This window comes from Hipposideros armiger, unplaced genomic scaffold, assembly GCF_001890085.2.
Source record: "Hipposideros armiger isolate ML-2016 unplaced genomic scaffold, ASM189008v1 scaffold_435, whole genome shotgun sequence".
Classification (NCBI taxonomy): domain Eukaryota; kingdom Metazoa; phylum Chordata; class Mammalia; order Chiroptera; family Hipposideridae; genus Hipposideros; species Hipposideros armiger.
The window spans coordinates 807610-830075 of record NW_017731785.1 but is presented as its reverse complement, the minus strand read 5'-3'; the positions used below and the strand labels follow the sequence as shown (position 1 = coordinate 830075).

At 36.1% G+C, this 22466-nt stretch overlaps 1 protein-coding gene across 32 annotated transcripts in view; it reads right to left on the bottom strand.

The window, feature by feature from the left end:
* The window catches only part of NRXN1 (neurexin 1), a 1140616-nt gene that overhangs the window by 588125 nt on the left and 530025 nt on the right, over positions 1–22466 (bottom strand). For 23 of the 32 annotated variants that reach the window (XR_002126503.1, XM_019665155.1, XM_019665157.1 and 20 more), the window contains 3 exons: positions 19430–19813; positions 12804–13007; positions 10225–10251 (listed from right to left, as the gene is read on the bottom strand). Coding sequence is in view for 31 of the 32 variants with exons in the window: in XM_019665155.1 (XP_019520700.1) it covers positions 10225–10251; positions 12804–13007; positions 19430–19813 (615 nt within the window). In the remaining variant the exon portion in view is untranslated. The remainder of the gene's footprint in view (positions 1–10224; positions 10252–12803; positions 13008–19429; positions 19814–22466) is intronic. The other 9 variants (XM_019665162.1, XM_019665172.1, XM_019665177.1 and 6 more) reach the window with 1 other exon arrangement.

The window sequence follows — 22466 nt, the reverse complement described above, 5'->3', positions numbered from 1 at the left end:
CAATAGACTGCATTTTAAAATGCTACATGTTATACAGTCCCACGCTGGACATCTGCTTATAATATGTTGTAAAATAAAAACACATGTTGCCAAATATTTGCACACCATGACTCTAATTTTTTAAAGAAATACATATTAAGCAATGTGTTATATATTAAGTATATAATATGCAAAGTATTATGCTATAAGACCATTTAAGGTATTAATAAATTTTTTCTCTTAGAACTGAAATGGTAGCTATTTTTGTATATTTTCCATTTCCTCTAGCTTCCAAATAACTATTATTCTAATTAGGAGCCAAATGTTGTTTTAAAACAGACTCATTCTGACTATTTTTTTAGGTAAAAATTAGTGGGAAAGTTAGTCTCCAATTTAACAGTACATTTAAAATGTACATACCATAATATAAATAGATGATGTAGTGTAGGCCTAGATTGTCTTAAATAATGGTGGGATTGGTTTCAACTATATTTTAAAAGAGTATTTGCCTTTTTCACTTTTGACTGCTTATTTTAAATTGCTGAGTAGAAAAAAAAGTCGTAGAAAATTTTAAATGTATAGATGATGCAAAAAGAAATTAAAAGTTATCCACAAACTCATTAGCAGGTGCTATAAACATTTTAAAGAAACACTGTAGAAAAGCAAGTTTGTTACTATGGCCCCTTGTCAATTTCATAACTGATAACTCAAAAAATAGAAAATACTCATTATCTCTTCACTGCTTATTGATTGAACTAATTTTATGTAATTGAGGAGTTTAAATAATTGATCAGTTACCAAAATATCATTTTTGACCGTGTAAAGCTTCTCAGCTGATTTATAGAACTAAATCTTCAGGTAAAATAATTTAATTTATAAATGTTAGATTTATTAAAACACTTTAGGAATATCATCATTTACAATGTCACTCTCAATTCTTATATGTGGTTATGATTATTGCTATTTTTATTTATTTTCAGTTATCAAATCATTATCATGTTCTACCTCCAGTTTTTGTCTGCCCATTTCAATACTACTAGGTGATTATGTGTGTATTTTAAGGGACTGTTTGTACAAGTTATTAAATAATTTAGTTTTTAATTTTAATTTACTGGACATTTTCATTACGCATGAAAAATCTGTAACAACAATTTTCTCAAGCCATTATACTATGTTAGGTCTATAATGTTTGGGTTTTAATTTTCACATGCATAAACTATCTCCTTTGCACCTACTAAAACATAAACATTTCAGAATTCTTCAGATTTTCTAGTATTACACATTTATTTACGTTGGAATGTCCTGATTTCCAAAATTGGCTGGGTTTTTTTTTCTGTATACCTGACAATCTAATGAGTAAATTTCACAGGCTACCTACAATTTTAAAAGAGAATTAATAATCCTTCCCTTAAATCCTACATTTCCAAAGCGATTTTAACTATAATAATCATCTATAGAAAAAGTCAACTGATATTGAAATTTATTTCAATAGTACTGTGAATAAAATACTTCAAGTCTGTATGTAGACTGATCACTTGGGAAGGGTAATAGGAGGGTAAAGAATTCTCACAATTATATGAATGATGCATTCAAAGATAACAACAAATACCCCAAGTACAATAAAAATAACAGTAATTTAAATACTCTTAGAATTCCTTGCTTTACCTTTGGGGAAACTGTTTTTATAATGCTCTTGTTATCCATCTTGCCCTTTGCTCTCATTGGTAGCAAGTGAAAAAAAAAATGGATAAGAGCTCTGAGCACACTAAACATTTCAATCTCCAAATTCTTTGACAAGACCCTGCATTTCCACCCTGATTTAAAGAGCCTTGCCCACTTGACTACGCACCATATGTTAGCCAGTAATATGTTGAAGAAACTGTCATCCTCATGGGCATTTTATGGCTAAAGTAAAAACATTTTTAATCAGACAGCACAGAGAAAAGACATTTGTGTGGAAAGCCTGCTGTTCCTACATCCCCTTGAGGGTGGTATATTGTGTGCCCTCTGTTCTGATGACAGCTAATTGGATCACCAGTGGGCATCTGCCTGCAAAACTAAAATCTGATCAGTGGTTTATGAGGCAAAATGATTTGAAATCTCTGCTCAATAGGACAAGGGTAGGTAATGAATCCACTAGATCTCTGTGTAGGGGAGTTTGGCTGCATATATAAAGTCAACAGTTAGTGAAGGACAAGCAAAAAGCCAAAGGACATGTGCAGGAAAAGGCAGTGAACAGAAACCATGAGGTAGGAGACATCATGAGTAGGCAGAAGGCATGAAAAAGTAGAAGCTATAACCAAGCAGAAGCAAGTCAGGAGTGAGGAGAGGAGCACCAGAAGAAAATATAGAGGATAATGAAGTCACCCTAATGGCAGAACACTGACAAAGGGGCCTGAAGTGACAGCAGGTGAAGGGATGGGAAGATACCTTGGACACTGGAGCTACGATATGAGTTGAACAACCTTCCAGTTCTTGAGTCTCATTTGAATCTTCACAAGACCTGCCTGTGACTGAAATTATTTCTGGTTTACATCTACTCTTAGAGGATATAAGAAACCTTCCTTAACTAAGATAACATGAATATGTCTCTATTCCTTAGATCCTAAAAGAAATGAACTAACCTAGAAGAACAATATGAATTACTATAAAATAGTACAGAAACAATATTATTGTTCTAAAGTATCGACCAGTAATGGGCTTCAGGGGTTTTCTTTAATGAATAGTTAAAAATGTTCAGCAATGCTAAATAAAGTCTTATCAAGCATTCAAAAGTATATTCCCTTAGTGGATTAGAAATATCCTTTTATTATCTAGTAAAAGTTGCCAATAAGCTTAACAAATCCTTCCTTTGTATATAGTGGTGCAATTCAGCCTAAAAGATGGAATACACGTGACTTCCGAGTTACTGGGTCTCAGTTAATGAGTTTTTGTTGTAACAAAAAAGATTCTAAATTCCAGTTTAAAAGTAATTTATTGAGTGTATAGTAGACATCAACGTAAATTAATATATTTTATATTTTGATGGGTCTTTAAAAATTAGTATACCACTAATTTTTAAAATGTGAACCCTAGTATTTCTCTGAAACTTATGAATTGAATTATTTTTTATAATTTTTCATAATCTGTCTTATAAATGTGAACCCTAGTATTTCTCTTATAAAATGTGAACCCTAGTATTTCTCTGAAACTTATGAATTGAATTATTTTTTATAATTTTTCATAATCTGTCTTAATTTTTAGAAAACAACCTGCACTTTCAAATTATGCAAACATTTTCAAGTAACCAAGCTATTTTCTCAGAAAACATTGCGAATTCCATAAGATAGTAAAATATAGATAATCAAATAAACAAAATAATCAAATAACAAAACACATTTTTCTAAGACTAAAACTTTTAAAGACCATCAATTAATGTCCTTCGAGGTCTTCAAAATTTTTCATACTTTGCATCTTAAACTATTTTATCTTAATAAAGACAATGTATGCTCCCATAAATGGAAGCTAAGCTTGGATGCTTATATGTATTATGTCTGACCTATAATGGAGAGGACAAAGCCATCACCTTTTAAATTATGCATCTACTTCAGCAGGTAGCAGATGCATAATACCTGTGTAGTGACTACATAAGAAATTGAAATCCATGATTATAATATTTATTTTCATTTTCCCTGATAGATAAGCAGTTAATAAAGAGTAAAGTGAGTGGCTTTCTTTTGAGTCAAATTAGAAATACAAAAATTGTAGAAAAAATGTTTAATCTATATTTGCCTACATGGTAAAATTAGTCATTTGGCATTGAATTTTAGGTCATTGTTGAATATTTAGGCTGTCCTAAAGATCAGAGGCGATTTTAAAGAGAAATTCTTGAGTGCTTTTTAGTCTTTTTGACTCTTCGGGGGTTAACTCTCTACGAACCTGAATCTCTATGGGCACATGGGTAAAAAAGACCAAATGATCCAAATACAAAAAAATTATTAGTGTTTTCTTTAAAATGGATGAAATTCTAATTATGCAGCTCACAATAAGGTAAGCTAAAGGTAAAAAAAAAAAAATCTTAATGGCACAGAGTGTCTGATTCAAATTTTGATCCTTGATTTTCTGGAGCAGTGATAATGTGTTTAAATGCTACCTCCCTACAAATGAATGAATGAATGAATGAATAAATAAGAAACTCAAAAGTATGAAGGAAATGGTGGATGTTTAGAAACTAGTCTTTTTTTTTTTCCTAATAAAACAACAAACGATAACATCTGACCAACCTTGGTGACATTTGACTACATGAAAGAAACATTCCTTTGCATAGAAACCAAGGTAGTATCAAGTTTAGAATTTTTCTTCTGAAACTTTCTAGTTTTTTCTGACAATACCTACCTCAGCCATTGTTATAATACCAACTTTCAACAATAATTAGAATTTGATGACTTTGGTCACTACTAATCTGGAATGTTGCATTACTGTGAGCACAGACTTTTATAATAGCAATAAGGAAATGCTTTAGTGAAAAATTAATAATTGAGCTTGATTTCAAGATAAATTCTTAACCTGCACAAAAAGCAATATCCAAAAACACTGCAACATTTTATATTTGCATATAAGCAATGCACAGACCCAAGTCTACTACTTATCAAGCCCTCGTACTACGATTTGCTCAACCTATGTAGCCATTTAAATGTGCAACAGAAAACTGAAGTCTTTTTTATTATTCTCATAAATTTAAAATGAGAGTGATCCAACTGGGCTTCCCTTAAATTTTATTCCAATTTTGATATTTTTCTGAAGACTCATTGTCATGTGCCAACTCTGTTTGTCTGTTTTAGCTATTTGTTTTCCACCAGAAACCTATGGTTTCTATATTTTATATGCAATTTCTCTTAGAGCTTTTCTAGAAATGATCATTTACAAACTGTCCTTTCTTTTTCTCCTTTTCTTCACATATACTTTCAGCTTTAAAAAAAATGACAAAAACAAAGAATACAAACACAGCAGCTCCTATCTAGGCAGACAGGCTACCCCAGTCACTAAGAAGCAATGATGGATAGAACTCTACAAATCCAGTGATGGTTGTGTGAGGGCAGAGGCATAAGACCCCCTTGTGCAGTTTTCTGTTCTTTAGGCACCAGGCAGCTGCTCTGAACTCAACATTTGCCTCATGTAAACAAGAGTCAGTCCCCAGAAATTTCCTCATATTGTTTTCAGTAGCTGGCCAAGTGGCAGCCAGATTAAAGCAATCTAATATGGTTTAAGTGCCACCAGCTGACATTTTGCATTCTTCCATTGCTTTCCATTTTTCATCTACATAAAAAAAATGGTGATAACTATTTATCAACTATTGATCAACTAAAATATCCAGTTGATCTTTTCATCCTGGTAATAAAATGATAATACACAGATCTTATTATCTACTCCAGACATCCGTCATCGGACATTTTCCAATAACATGCCACTCACAGTGCTTCTTCACTATATCCAAGGCAAAAGTGAGATGGAGCACTCAGCTTTAGATGCCTTTTCCCTCCAATACTGAGACACTGACCTGCAAATAAAAGCGGCTAAACTTCAACCCTTGATACTTTGTCCACATTAATGCCATGTGCAATTTTGTTGTCTCTGCATCTCCATTTTGTGTGAGAAGCCAAAAATAATTGGAAGGTCTGACAACTAAAATATACTTTTAACTCCAGAGATCTTTTATTCTTATAAGAAAACAAGAGGAAAGAAGACAGGAGAAAACAACATTGGGAATGGAGAAGTAGAGAGGAAATCTTCGTAGAAACAGCAGGAGGGTAGAAAAAGAGACACATGTACAAGGCATAAAGAAATCAAAATGATGCAATAAGCATCAGAGATCCCAAGTTTATTAATACCCCTTTTTTATATAAATGCAGAGATGGCCCCAAGCTTCCTCTGGGCAATAAGGCCATACTGTATATCATGCCATTGATTTGAAAAGAATGAAAAAAAAAAAAAAAAGGAAAGAAAACACTAACAGAAACAAAAGCTTCCCTTGCATCCACTACATATTTAAAGTAGTTATTTATGTGACAATTAGAACTCACCAATAGTTGATAGGAGCACATTTAGTTTTCAAATTTGCAATGTATTTAAACATGCAAAGATTATAGCACTAACAAATTTTAAAATTACTAGAAGAAGAAAGAAAAAACATAATGGGACTACTGAAGAACATAATACACTCCTAACAAAGCCCAACATTTCAGACAAAAACAATTCTAGAGAAAATCATAGCCTAATGAGTTTGGGTATATAGTTGAGAGTTATTGGGCAACAACATTTTATATTGAGATGGTCTTGGTCCCTCCGTCTCAGAGGGACCAAGACATCTGTCTCTGTACTTTGGCAGATTGAAAGGATGCAGAATATCACCAGTGGTCTATGAGATCCTAATAATAATTCATTTGAGAAAATTTCACAAGGAGTAGAAAATTTCTTTTGCATTCTTTATAGTTTTTAAGAGACTTATCAAGGTAATTAATATTATGGAGTAGGCAAGAGACAGTCAAACACTCACCTGATTTCATGCAAATAATTCACGTGTTAGTCACAAAAGTACTATTCACTTTGACTTACATTCTCTTGGTAATAATAAGTTAATGAATAGTTTGTATTAGTATACATGTATATTTCTACAATATTTTATGCAAAATACTCTACAATTTGTCTTTTTCATGAATTCAAATAATTATCCTCTTTATGTTAAAAAAATGTGACTTCACAGTCCTTTCTCATCTACACTTATTGACATACTCCTCACTGTCCAGGGAAGAAATTATCTCCATTAAAAGATGGTGGTTCGTTTAGCAACTTCCATATAAAATTACTTTATGATGGTAGGTTGCTGTTCTCAGTATTGGAGTTGATTAAACAGGTAAGAGTAATTTAATCTGACTGTCCCTTTATTCCTATCCTGGGCAGAGAATGAAGAACTGTAGATAATACACCTCTCTGTTCACCTTCCAGTCCACATATCTGTAAACACTGGCCTTAATCTAATTCCAAGTTGCAGATAACAAATATATTTTAGCAATGATATAAGCTAATGGACATCAAAGAACTGAGGTTGGTCTGAGACTGTGTGCAGAAACATTCTGTTTATAATCTGAAAGATCAAAGCATACATTTGATATGCTTTGGTTCATAGCAGTGGTTCCTCTTTTAAAAAGTACCCTCTCCACACATGAAAAGAAGCTTTCAATTTTTAAATTAAAACAAGCTCTCTCCCTCCATTTAAAAATTCTTGACAGGTTTTCCTTTTGAAGGTGGGGGGGGGGTAGGAATCATGGGAACAAAGAATCTGACAGTAATGGTCCTTGGAATTCAAATCTGCCCTTTCTCAAAAGAAAACTTAACAGAAGGTGGTGTCCTGGCCTGTCCATGGGAAAATTCAACCACCGCATTTAAACTACTGTCAGAGGGATGGCTGAAAAAGAAATGCATCCGCCATTTCTTAGGCTCTCGTGGGTTTGAATACGTGCAGTTAGGCCTTCCTCATCTACTCCCTGCTCAATAGCAAAGATTGAATCGTCTGTATATACAGTTTCTTGTCCATGCCAAGTAACACTTGCCATAAACTGGGGGGCGGGAGGGGTTGGGGAGTGGGGAGGATGGAATGGCTATGGAAAATAGCAGAGCAATTCTAAGTGTAGAGAAATTTGGGAAGGTCTCCATTCAAACTTAGTCATTTAAAGTTTAATATTAATCTCAATGTAAGATCATTATTTATGTGATCGTTTGTATATTTACAGTGGAAATTTTCTTAAAATACATCAGTTGAGGTATTTCATAGTAATCTCACAATAGTTGATATCTGAGGTGTGGTACAATTTTTAGACATGGTGCTGGTATACAGCTGCGATTTAATAAACATATGCTCATCTCAGTTTCATACACACTTACGACTCACTGGGGATAAATGTGATAAATCTGTCTTTTATTAAACTACAAGTTATACTGTGATAGAGATATTTTTATTTCTTTATTGGGTAGGCAATGCCCTCCCGGTGGAAATCTCTGCATATTTAATCACTGTGGGCTAGATTTGCATTATTGGATATGTAAATTCCTCCCTCCATTCAAAGTTGAGGAATAACATGACTTCTTGATGGAACTTGGGGCTCTCGCTACATCTGCCCACTATTCCCCGAGTCAAACAAGGCAAAGGAAATGAAAACGTTACCTGGTCATTGAATGCTCTTTCCAGTGACTGCTGGCAAGGTAAGGCATGTGCAGTCCTGCCGGAGGTGTGCACTGAAAGCTTACAACCATTCATTTAATTCAAGTAATTAAAAGGTAACACATACGCCTTAAAAAGGGAAAACTCCACTAACCAGCAAAAATCTTTGTCCTCAAAGATATTAATCTGTAGAATATCCAGAGGAAAAAAAAAGACTATGCTTAATATCAGACTCTTATAAGCCAAAGGAATAGACGTTCCTAACAAGGGTCATTAGACTGTACACATATATTTCAAAAATTAATTGATATAGCTAGAGAACACAGAAGCGCCTTTGATTTGGTTCAGCTCCATCAAACACTCGAGTTTATGTAGTTATACTTTGTAAATTTAAAAATCCATGCTTTACTGTATGTTTACTATAATACACAATAAAAAGAGTACAGAAAGCAGAAATCTAGAAAGAACTATTTTCCTCATGTGTATTTTCTAAGATTCAGGAAGAATCAAGAATATCTATGGATGCATTAAGGCACAGATCGAGCTTTGGGAAGCTATTCTGTGAGTTGCCACTTTGTCTGCATCTGCGCCTCAGAGCTGAAAGGAAACTGGACCATAGTATCAGGCTTATAAGGTCTGTGCTCCTTTGCAGAAAGCATGGAAGAGAAGAGATGGAGTTTGAGAGGAGATGATGCGTACTTGAAAAATTCCACTTAGTGAGAGCTCTGAGAGATTACTTCAGGAGCTATTGTGTTGGAGGTAATTTTTAATGCCTTGTATGATTGTTTATCCATTTAATTTTTCTTAAGTCATGATTCAGTTACCTTTTCTTGCTCTGATTGGAAAGAGCCACTTTTTTGCTACTTTTAAAAGAATATTAACATAGTTAAAGGTAAATCTGAGTTACGAGAAGCTCAGTGTTCGAAAGAGTGTGTATCTCACTACATAAAGCTTCTTGTTTTGTATTTTTGAGACCACCATTTTGTTCCTCAGAGGATGACATCTTGCCACTTGGAAACAACAGCCAGTGGTTCTGGGGAATAGACTCCATCAACTCACATTCGGCATTTTCCAAGGACATAGGGAATTTTCTTTTACTAACTATGACAATGAGAAATTAGAACCATTTTACTTAAATAGCTAATGACTTTGTTATCATTGGAGGAAATTCTTTAATGTGGTCAGCAAAACCTGGAAAAGAGAAACCTAAATATTGATGTAAAGAAAGAAAATAAATTTACTCTTAAAATAATGCTACAACTCAAAATAAAATCACAGTCCTCATATCCTTTCAGGTTCTCTAGTCCACAATCAAATAAAACTCAGTCCATGCATCTTTTCTGACTCATCATTTGGCATGCATATCACAGATTTGAAGGGTTTTGGTTATTTTTGCAGATATATGATTAGGATGTAAAAATTCATCATGTAAATAGTCTTAATGAACAAGAAAACATTATTCAGAAAGTAATTTTATATATCTATATGTATATATATATACATACATATATATGTATATATACATATATATATATATATATATATATCATGGAAAACATATTACTATGCAAAACTGCTTGAATTTAGAAGGATTTAATAGTAACTCTCAAAATGAAAGGAATTACATTTTCTTTTCTATATTTGAGTTAAGGGATAAAAACAGTTAAGTGAAGGAAATAAGACCCACAGTATTTTTTCCAAATTTGGTCATGAAGAGAGCTACTGGAGTCCAAGATCTGGCAAAATATCAATGCTACTTGCCTCATCCAAAAGTCTGTAGAGGCGTTTGCACCTTCTGTTAAAAAATATTTGTAATCTCTTTTTTTCCACTTAGATGTGGAACTTTTTTTGCATTTAGAGGTAGCGGTAAGTCTTCAGCTGTACAGATTTCAAAATGAATTTTTACAACCCAGATGATGGACTGGTATACTTCAAAAGTGAATTCATTAATTTTATAAACACACTTCTCTTGCTCTCTCTTTTTTTTTTTCTGGACTAGCTTACATCATAATGGAGGAATAACATTTTAAAAATTTTGAATAGGCACTTACTGGAATTACAGTTAATCCTGATACAATCTAGATGGGGAAGAATAGATGAAAAATGAAAATTTATCCTTCAAGGTAATAGCTGCAGACATCCAATAAAATCACAGTCCACCCTTCCGGGGACAGACACATGCAAATATGGCCACTCCATATCATTTATTCTTTACATACTTCTAGGACCCAGATTCATTGTTATAAAACTTCACCATTGGAAATAACAAGAAAAGGTTTTAAAAAAATGGCCAATTCAAACAAAGCTACATGGTGACAAATCTAAGTGAAATAAAGAATTAACTGTCAAAGATGCTTGGCTTAGACTGGCTGCAACTTTCTCCCCATCTGTGAAAGAACATATCCTTGTTTTCAGCATAATTCAAAAGTGCTCCGTCACAATGGGGTACAGTGCAAGCTCAGCTAGGCTCAGACATCTTGGACCTCCAAAATTTAATATCCCACAAAGGCCAACTGAATCCTTTAGAATTGTGGTGATCAATGGAAAGCAAGTGGAAATGATTCTCATCTCACCCTAATGTTTTTGTTTCTTTGTTTATTTTGGCTTGGGCCAAAAGGGAACAGCCTGATGTTGGCTAGATTCCAGGCCTTGTATTAATTGGAAGAGGAAAGAAACACTGGATGTTGCCTTTAGAAACTCTAATAGCTAAGGAGTAGTGTCATTCTTCCGAGCATACAGCCTATCCTCTCTTAGGAACTAACAATGTTACCTCTATGTCATAAGCGTCATGGTTAACACTGCTATTGATTTTCCTTTCCTTATACTTGCTTCTTATATAAAAGCGGATTCTCTAAGAACAGAATGTCTGATCTGAATAACACAACCTGTAATTGCAAGGGTAATCTTTAAAGGACTATGTGGGATGTTTTATATTTATTTTGTGTATAGATAAATATTTTGTTGGTTTTGATTGTTGTATTTAATGCCTTTGGGGACTGTGAAAAATGTAAACCTAGATTCTGTTTCCATATAGCTGAGTTTGTCATGTGTCGTCAACCGCATCAGAAAAGTGGTTGCAAACAGCCAAGGACCAGCACCTACACAACTCTTTCCACAGAATGCTTTGCTGTTGGAAAATTTCCATGAGTGTTTCCACTTAGGCGGGTAGCCCCTTTATTGCAATTAGGCGATTTATTTTGATTGGCTTGTAGTAACCCATCATTGTCACTAGAGGGGACTCTAACAGAACAGTAAATGAAAGTGCTATGTAGTCTTTAAAAACACCCTGAGTTTAACTTAACTAATATCAACTGAACGTAATTGTATGCAATAAACTATTTGTGAAACAACTTTTATGAAATTTTATGAGCTACCATTCTGCCCAGCAGTGTGAAAATGTGTTCATATTTTACTACTCTTCACATTTTCCTATTCCTTTTGTAAATCTATATAGTTTCAAATTTTTTCCTCTATTTATTCATTTTGTGTGTTTGTGTGTGTGTGTGTGTGTGTGTGTGTGTGTGTGTATGTGTGTGTAGCACTTCCAGGAAATACAGTAAAACCTCATTAATTTTTACTCCTCTTGGAGTTAATGATAATATTCAAACTTATCGGGCAGAATATTTATAATTCTTCATTCCGTATGAAGAGAGATCGTCTGAGAAAAATTAAACAAACATAAAGTTGTGAACAGCCAAGTTCAGGAAGAAAACTGATTTCAAGTACTTTACTATACACTGATGACACAACTTGCATGAAACCATGTGCTAATTACGGATAACTCTTATCCACCCATTAAAATCTACCTAGTAAGACCTTTCCTTAAGAGGATTTTCCCAGCTATTATCATGGTTTTGAATGCAATTGAAAACAAAACTGCTTAATTTTTTTTTATTTATTTACTCTACAATTCGGACTTTTTCCTAATTCAGCCTGGCCTTCCCCATCTTTCATCTAGCATGTTGAGGTTTTACTGTAGTGACTCTTTCTTAATTCTATAATTAAGCAGGAAAGCATTATGTTTCTGTAGAAGAGCCTGTGTTTTTAGTGTTCTCATGGCTGTTTGCCGAGGGCCGCAGACTTTGGGCATTGAAGGGTTGTGGAATTGCTGTTTGATAGCAAAATATCACCACACAATATCCAAACAAAAAAAGATGGGGTACCACAAAGGCCACTATTCAAAGGAGAAGCCCAAAGAGTAGAAGAGAAGCCACTGTCGCTCTAGATCACAAAGTAAAAATTTGGTATTTGGTGCATATGTTATCCAAGCAAATAGATGAAAGGATATCATCTATAACCAATCAGAATGCCAGGGAATAGAACAATAGGAGATTCAGTCGGAGGCATCTTGGAGCCTAATAATTTATACTTTCAATTAACCTGATTGATACGTACGGCTTCCCTTTTAAGAATCCTCTGTGGTAGGAGAAATCACAAAACAGTAAATTATGTTAAACAAAAGAGAAACAATGAAAAGATGCCCCAAAACCTAAATTAATTTCAAGGATGGAAATGAGACCATTAAGTGTTTTAATTTTCCATGGCAAACAGGCTACTTGATAAATGTTTGCAGGCAAAACTGAACAAAACGTGAAAAGTGTTAGTTCAGTGGGGGAAGGCGAGTGGTTACCTAGATTGACCGTCAGTTTCACACGCCCTGCGTCCAGCTCCAGGCGCAGGGTGTCTGCTGAGTCTCTAGAGGTGGTTGCCATGAGAATACCATAGGCACGCTGGGATCGGAACCGTAAGGACACGTCCTCGGCTTCTGTGTGCATCACCACAGGGAGCTGGATCTTCATAAACATACTCCCATCATAGCTCAGAACCGTTGCCTCTACAGATGGGAAATGAATACAAAAGTTCTTGGTCAGTTCAGTGCATTGACACTGTGAAAAAGAAAAGCATGACCCATGTAAGTCTCCCAGATGGAACACAAGACTACAAGCTCAGCTCATCTTCTTGAGAAACGAGCAAGGTTTTTTAAGCTGGAAAGAGAAGTCACAGCAGGGAGAACCCCCTCTGTGAAGTATCAGCTGAAGTCTGGAAGAATATGTGGCTGCATTTCCCTTTTGGTTCCCATAGCGCCTTCTACCTCTAGCATTAATCATGTTGGGTTATCAGTGTTTAGGTGTGATTCTCTCTGCTCAAGAGCAGAGATCGATTCTTTTGTGTAGCCACAGCATGAGCCTGGTTGGAAGCACTAGCAACTATTTAATGCATGTTTATGTGTGGCTAGTCCACACACCAGCTCTTTATAATGAGCCTTGGCCCTGGATCCTTCATCGGCAAAATGAGAGGAGCTCATCTGCTACAGGTGGATCGTTAGGGTCTTCGCTTGTCCTAAAAGCCCATGATTCTAAGAGAAGTTACCTAGCACTTAAAACCATCTGTGAGTACAACCCTGGTATCCTGAAAATATTAAGCTATAGCCAAAATGTCAATCAGTATGTACCTTGGTAATATTGAGTAAGGATGGGGGTGGGACTGAAAAACTTGTGTGTGTGTGTGTGTGTGTGTGTGTGTGTGCGCGCGCGCACACGCGCTACTAAAGTGGATTGCTTTAATAGGGAAGTTGGCTAATACTGTATTAAACACATTAAAAAAAAGTGAATAGCAAAAACTGTTGATCACAAACTGAGTGCTTTAAGAAATCATCAGGAACCCTTCATGTTAAACACCATATGGTAGTACAATATTGCAAAACAAGTATGAGTCATTTTGCTTGCTCATTGTTTCTAATAACTCAGAATACCATTTAATAAAAAAAAAACACTACCTGGGTTTAAAATAAACTAGGAGATTCTCATTATCTTGTCTATGTACATGACACAGCAATTTATTGATGCAACTGTGCTTATTATTAAGACTACATTTCTGGAGTTGTGGTTTTGCAAGTTTATTTTTCAAAATGTCAGGGAAGTCAAATATTCCTTCTAATATACTTTACTCATTTGTTGTCATCATCAAGAGACTGAATGCACATCCAGGACTGATAAGCACTGAATCCCAAGGTCTCCCCTTGGCACGCTTCTCTTCTCCATCCACCTCTTGACTTAAGGGATCTCTCTCAACTCCCGTGCTCACTCACCCTAAGGTATTTGTTAATGGCCCTGACTTCTCTCTTGAGCTCCATTATCCATCCATTGCCTATGTGACATCTCCAAATTGAATATGACAGGCATCTTACTAAACTCTTAATTCCACCCGCCCCCCCCACTCCCCAAAAATGAACAAACTCATTGTGCTCATTCTCCAACGTTCTCTATCTCAGCAAATTATCTCAAAAAATAATGCAACTCCATTGCTCAGACCTTCAGCTTTCTGACTTTTCTATCTTACCGTCTCCACCATGTCCAATCTAAATGCAAGTCTGCAAGTCTTGAGGGCACTAATTCCAGTCCATTTCCTGAATTGATTGCTTCCTACCATTATCCCTAAAGTACCTCAGACTGTGCTCCAGTCTCTCACCTACACCACTACAATGGATCCTACTTCTACTCTTGTTCTGTATATACAGATGCCAGGCTAAACTTTTAAAGAAGTCAATCCAAATACATCACTTCATTGCTTAAACAATCACTCCCCCCCTCTTCCCCCCCCCCCACCAATAGATTCCCACTGCACTGAGAATAAAATTTATACTCCTATTTTTTCAACCTATAAGGTTTGATGTGATCTGGCCCCAGTTTCCAGCATTCCACCCTCCTTCCTTGTTTAGTAAACTTCAACCATACTGATTCCATCACTCATTTGTGGATCTGTACTCTGTCCTAAAGGCCCAGGTCTATATGGCTGGCTCATTCAGCATTCAGGTCTCTGGCCAAATGTTACCTCAGAGAGGCTTGCTGCAAGCACAACTTTAATCCCCCCTCCAGTTCTAGTTACCATTTAATTTGTTTCAATTACCATTTCTTGTTTGTTTATATAGCATTAGCTGTCTTTGCCCTTTAGGATCTTGATAAGTGTCCAGAGGACAGGAGGTGGCTTTCCTGGTCGTTGTTCTACCAACAGCAGAGGGCGCTAAAAAGTGTTAGGCACACAGTAGTCTCAACAAACATGTACTGAATTAAAGATTGCTCTTCATACGGAAGATCTATGGAATAACTTACTTCAAATGTGGATGTCACGCTTATATATATACTCACTAAAGAAGTTGAACATTCTGCCTGTAAATGGAATCTAATTTTGGTAATGCATGTGAACACAATATTCACCAATGTGTACTTGGAAGGTCATGTATAATTGTGCTACAAAAGGTAGATTAGGAAAGGGGTCTGTTTACCAAAATGAGGGTCCCATGGCTAGGCACTGACCTAAGCATTGAGGAAAAAAAATGTAATCCTCTTCAATTGTTGTGGTTCTACATCATACCACATATTTTTCCAATTAGATAAGAAGCTTCCCAAATGGAAGTGATATCACGAAAGACAGAGTTCAATGCAAAAAAAAATAAAAAAAAAAATCTAGTACCAGTTGTTAAAAAAATCATTAAAACATGATTTTAAAGTTGTGGTGAACTCTAAGAAAAACAAAACAAAAAGAAACAAAATGTGTTTCTAGTATAATCTTAAAAGAAATTTGATCTTTACTATCTCTTTTCCTCAACTATAGCTGATCATTGTCCGTATCTATAAAACAATCCCTGAATAAATGTTTAAAAGTCATTATCAACTGTTCAGTTACTGTGGTTTCATACAGATAAAAAGACTAAAACATTTTTAGTTTCCTCCTATTTATTTAGTCTGTAAATTTGGTCTCTATTTTTCAATAATCATATTTTTAAAAATAATCTCATATTCTTCTATGAAATGTAGCTTAACTTGATTAAAAACTAAGTAGAGGGAGCATCCTTTTAGAAATACAGAGGACTGATAATGGATCATATATATATATATATATATATATATATATATATATATACACACACAGTATGAAACACAACCCAAAGTAGAAAAATAATTAGGATTATTGGTCTTTAACAGTTTCCAAAAAAGCTGCAGGAATGAAGTAACATAGTAAAATAATAAAACTCGCGTGCCCCTGAGTACCATTTTAAACAATTCTCAACGTGAAAATAACTTGTTGATAAATGACAAATGAATGCCTAAATGATTCCTCATAATTAGAGTTAATGTTTAATTAGACAAGAAATGGAAAACATGCAAGGTTGTAGTCTAGAGCTGCCAAATAAATGGTACACGGCCTTCTGGCATTTGAAGGCTATGCTATTTGGCAGCATCCTTTAACATTAGTCAACTTATTTTATCACTTAGAATACAAGAGTCCTTTAAAAGGCTAATTTTGACCCAATATTTCTCAGTGGGGGAGAAAAAGTTTCAACTTGGTCTCCTGTATCTCCTTCTCCCTTGTCCTTAAGTTTGATAGATTTGCTTTCCTATGTTATTATTCCTTCTTGCAGTCTAAAGTGTGCACCTGTGCTCAGTTTTGCTGAAAGGCAGTCACATATTGTGATCAACGATGAAAATCAGACAGGGAGCCAAATTATATTGGTCTGACATCTGTCCCTCCATCTGTTAGAGTTTTAACAAACAAGTATAAAGTAGACCTCTGGTTATACCATATACATATAACCAAGAATAATTTGTCTATGAGCAGGTCTCTATAAATTCTCAAGTTTTATTAAAAATAAAGCAGGAGAAAAGGTGCTGCTTTTAATTTATATTCAATTGAATATTATTTTTTATATTACTCTTCCTTATAGGATCAATATACATAAAACAAAATACTATTTTCCTAAGTCAGCAAATACTCTGTTCTTTCTTATACACTCCTTTGCTTGCTTAATGCAGAATGCCATTGCAACATTATTCCCCATGTTGCATTGCTCATGAACTTGAGCATGCTTTTTAATTGTTTTGGAAAGTTATCTTTATAGATGATCAATTCTTGCTCAATAATCATAAAATAGAAACTTTCTAAGTGCCCTTCGTTTTTAATTTCAAGAGTTGTTGGTCAACTCGTAGGTGATCAACAACCTTCTACGATTAGAGCATCTCTGGAAAAGAACCACAGTGAAAGCCCTTTCTTGTGAATCGGAAACCCTGAGGGTTGGGCGTGATCTTATGTTGACTAAACTAGGGCATAGCTGGGGACTGGACAGAGCCAAATTTGGTGGTATTGAGCATGACAAGCATCCTGCATCACCCTGATCTCAAGAGATGCCCTAATGCAGGCAAGAAAATTAATTCTGAAATGCAAAAACATCTCACAATATGCTGGGTAGTCCAGCAACAAAAACCACCCAAAAACGTCCGTTTTCTCACACAACCAATCTGGAGACAAAGGAATCTATAGAAATTTCCAGCCGCCTGTCAGATAAAAATGTATGCAGAATCCCAGTGATGAAGTTTGCTATTAAATTATCATTTGCAAATGTGCATATGCTTGCTACCCTTCTTTCTAATTATGGCAATATATAAAGATCCGCTCATTCTGGCTCAGAAGGCTCTACACATTCTATTTTTATTTCTGCCATATGCAGTAGCGGAACACTGCCACAGGGTGGTACACCGTGCATATTGAACTGCAGGCTTTTGTGATTTGTGTGACAGTTCAGTTATATCCGTTTCTGGCTTCTCCTAAGCAGGAGGCATCAGAATGTCTGACAGCTCTCTGAGTGACTAAAACGAAAGCAAAATCTTAAATCATACAGGTCTGCTAATCTCACATTATGCCTAAGTGCAATACATCTTGTGAGCTTTGTCCTCTGAGAGTGTTGTTGGCCCCTTTTGGAAAGTCCTAAAAACCAAACTATACAAACAAGTAAACTAATGATCAGAAGGGAACATGAGAAGAGAAAATATACAGAGACAATACATCTTGCAAATGAAAACTATGCAGAAATAGCTAACCTCTCATGACAATTCACAGGAATTAAAATTAGATCTATGAGAATGAATGAATCTATGTGATGAAAATACTTACCCATCTTTGACCTATCCAATTGTATGACACAGAACAGTGATAATATTTTGATAGGTAATTTAAGATTATTATTAGGTTATGAAGTTATTCTTATTAATTTTATATTGATTAATTTTAATAATAGAGCTGGGTAAGTTGATGAGTCAGTCTCCTCCTTAAGGTCAAGAACTAAAGTCACATTTCAACTTTGGAGTCTAGAAAATCACCACTTCTTCTCTAGCAGGTATTAGATTAAATGAATTAAACTATTTCAGAAATGAAGGGGGGGAAAAAAAAAGCTAAATATGCATGGCTTAAAAAATAGATGCCAGTTACTTTCAGGCATCTGCATAGAGCAATGTTATCTAGAGCCTGAGAGGACAATGGGCAAACTCATCGATATTTTTTTCATATTGATTTTTTGTGCCATTGTTGAAAATGAGTGGCAATGGGTGTAGAGAGCAAAGCATTTATCTGAAACTCTTAGGTCGATGGAAGGACATGCGTAGATCTGCTTGCTCTATGTCTTCCTTTAGTCTGGTCTGAAGAGGAACTGTGGCAGCTATCACCCTTCACTCTTCCTTTAACCCTCATTCTTCTTTTAGTGGGAGAGGAAAAGAAAAAAAAATGTAGCTTTGCCTCCTACCAGAGAAGGAAATGGAGGTACCTGCTCAGAGCTTCAACAGACACATGAAGCCGTGCTGTCAAACAGGGAAATGAATGTTCTGTGATCAGTTAGGTCTGAGATGAAGGTTAGTGCCTTAGAAATTAGGGTGCACTTCTGAAAATGTTGGTGTAACCTGGATGATTTAAAGTCAGCTTACTTTTCAAATCCCACACTTGGGCAAGATGACTGCAGGGCAATGAGCAGGCTAAACTATGTCTCATGCAACAGTGTCAGGGAAGTTGCAGTTTACAACTTAGCTTGCTTCAAATGCTATTTTTTGGCATAGATATTAGCATATTAGGATGCCATAAATATATCTAATTCATGTCTTCTTTACTTTCTAGTGTCCTGATATTTAAAAACTGGGCAAAAGAGAAAGCAGCTATTGTGTAGTATCCATGTCAGGCCCTTGCCCTACAGAGGACCCAAATGCTTATTCCTACAGTATACTTAAAAAGCTGTGTCTTCCCAGAATCAGGTCCCTTGACAATCACTAAGACTCATCAGTAACACATCAGGTGTGGTGGCTAGGCATTCAGCAAGGTGGCTTCAGCAGAGCACAGGTTGTGTTTGCATGGTCAGTTTCAAATGGGGTGGGGGGAGGGTTAACATTTAATATACTTTTCATCTCAGGGGAGTCGGCTGCTTGGCGTTCGGAATCCTACCTCTCTCGCAGGACCTGCCAAGATGGCCTGTTCCAGAACAATCACAGACATATCTGTTCCACCCATCCCTGCACATGCCATTGTTTTTGCAAGGGTTGCTAAGGCACGGTTTTGCTGTTTCCCTTGAGCAGGAGGGCTTGACTCCAGCAGTACTTTGAACTTCAGCCATTTGCCGGATATCTTTGCTCTGGCCATCGATGAACAAATCTCTGATGCAGCCCACGTAGCCGTAGTTGAGCAAGGCAGTCCACACCTCGGTGGGGAAGACGAGGCCGGCTTTATTCTCTGGCAAGCCCCCCAGGTACAACTCATCGTCCAGGTCCAGAATCTCACTCTCACCAGGAGCAGTGTAGGGTGTGCGCAGCGTGTTGACAGAAATGGTACCTGTTGGAAAGACAAGGGAACATGCAGGTCTTTACAGAGTACAACATGTTTTAAATATCACCTCTCTTTCATCTGCCTAAGGGTGATTTGCCCTCCTTGAGGGCAAACTTTTTTTGTTATGTTTTGTTGTTTTTTTTATTTCTATTTCTAGTGTCTTGTACTTCTTGGTGGAATGAACAGAAACGTGTGGAATTAAGTGACTTTAGAAATAAGGCAAATTATCACTAAAAGGATTGTGCAGGCACACCTGATTTTATTGCACCTCACAGATGTTGCTTTTTTTTTTTTTTTTACAAATTCAAGGCAAGACCCTCCGCCAGCAAAAAGGCTGTGACTCGTACGGCCGTGGTCTGGAACTGAACCCACAATATCTCCGAGGTATGCCTGTATTGACTTTGTGAATAAAAGCCAAAGTGTACAGCTAACAAAGAGTGTTTGTCAGCCTCTAACAGTTCAGCCAAGAAAGGAAGAAAGAAAAAAAAGAAGAAGGAAGGAAGGAAAGAGAAATTGGCATTCTACATCACTCTCTAACAGTCAAGAAAGAAAGACAGATGGGAGAAACTGGGCTTTCTATATTACTCTCTGGATTGAAGTCAGGCTCTCTCTGGTTAGTATTCATTTTAAAAGCTGGTATGAGTCTGAAAACTATGGAAAGGTTGTGTGCTCCCATCTTTAACTGACTCGATTGCTTTTATTGAACACGATAGTTTGAAGATTATGTCGGAACCTGACTGTATCACTCTTAGCCATATAAATCTATCTATTAACCATTAAGATCTCGGTTTACTCACACCAAAAACAGGCACAGTAATATCACCTACCTCATAATGTTACTCTGAATGTTGAATACAATAATACTAGGAAAGTCTAATTTATAATAAGTACTGCATCAATGTTGTGTATCATAATTAATTACAAGAACCAAATCAAATTGGCTGTTTACTTTTTTAAACCAAAATAGCTACTTATCTAAGGTGACAAGTTTTTTTCCTCCTCACTTCAAATATAAGAGTAAAATAATTCTATTAGTTTATAAATATACAAGAACTATTGCCCTAAGCATAAGACTAAGAGTAGACATTCACATGGGATTGAGAATCACAGGAAAAAAATTTTTGGAAAATCTATTAAAAGAAGAAAAAATGAAAGACAGAAGGCAGTTTTTAATCAAAACTTAAATCTTATACCACCAGGTTACTCAAAATTTCACCAATATTTCACTTGTAGAAAGGTTTTGTAAAAACGCAACTATGATACCTGAAAAACACACCACACTGACACATTGCCAGGTTATCCCAGATTTATATTTTAGGTCTAGACCATAAAACAGAAAAGAAGAGTCTAAAGAGCGAAAGTGGATGAGAAAATGTCTGATGCTGTGCGATCCGCTGACACAGAGGCACAGGAATTTGCGGGGAACAGACAGATAAGAGGGGGCTGAAGACAGAAGATGGGTACAGAGGTAAGGACAGGCGGGGAGAGTGTAGTATGGATACAGGTTGGGTAGGAAGATGCATTGTAGTTGCTTCCCAGAATACCTAAGGTGTGACCCAAGTGAACATATGCCTGTGATGAATGTGGAAGGTGCACCTAACTAAGGACAACAGGGTAGCCGGTCTTTGTACTATACCCAGGAGTGCCCCAAATCCTGGGAGACGGGGACTTCCTCATATATGTACAGTGTAACAGGATCTGTCTTTGTGAGGGAGGGGCTGTGCTGGCGGCCAAGTCACTACGAGGACATTTGTCTCTCTAGACTTCCAGAGAAAGAAATGGAAAAAGCTCCTAGGGCACAAACTCTCAAAGGCATTGCTACTTTGGCCTTCCAAAGAGGGGTGCAGAACAGGGATTTCAGAAGGAGGCAGCAAGAAGGAGAGACGGCAAAGTACTCATTGTTACTGTGCACATTGGTCCAAGTATCCAGGAGAAAACTCATTTAGGGACATGCAGGCCCCATAAAATCCTACCTAGAAAAATATTTTTAAAAAAATTTGAGGAAATGAAATATATTTTGAATTTTGAGAGAGAATGGTGACACTTTTCTCTTCCAAATAGAACTTCATTACATGCATTTATAACTATCCAAACTGCCCTAAGAAGTGAGTTAACAGATGATCCCAACCCTCTACAGCAGCTAATGTAAGTTACAAAATGATGAAAAAGAATGAGTGTTAATGACAAAAGGAAAGGCATACATTAAAAAATACATACTATATGTGGAAAGCAAAGGGCGGTATGCAGCGAACACAGTGACTTATGTTTATGAGATAAAAGGGAGAGGTGCGCCACCCTGTTTTCTAATTAGTTCAAGGCTTACTCGACATGAATATATAATATGAGGAGAGAATTGTTAAAAGACAGAGCAAGTGAACAATAACAAAGTTTTACAAGAGTGGGAGCATATTTTTAAAAACATGTAACTTTTTCCATATGTCTTTTTTTATTCACGGAACAAGCTAGATGCAGCTCAGGGGAAGGGAAGAACCACTTGGAAAAATGGTATTGTCTTTATTCTTGATGTTCTAAGTCTGACACTAAGGGGAAGCTTGGAGGATTCCTGAGACGAGGGAATTCAGTGGCTTGCGTGACACGGCTCTGTCATCTCCACATAGTTCCAGCACTCAGGACATGATGTAGTTTCCATATTCAGTGC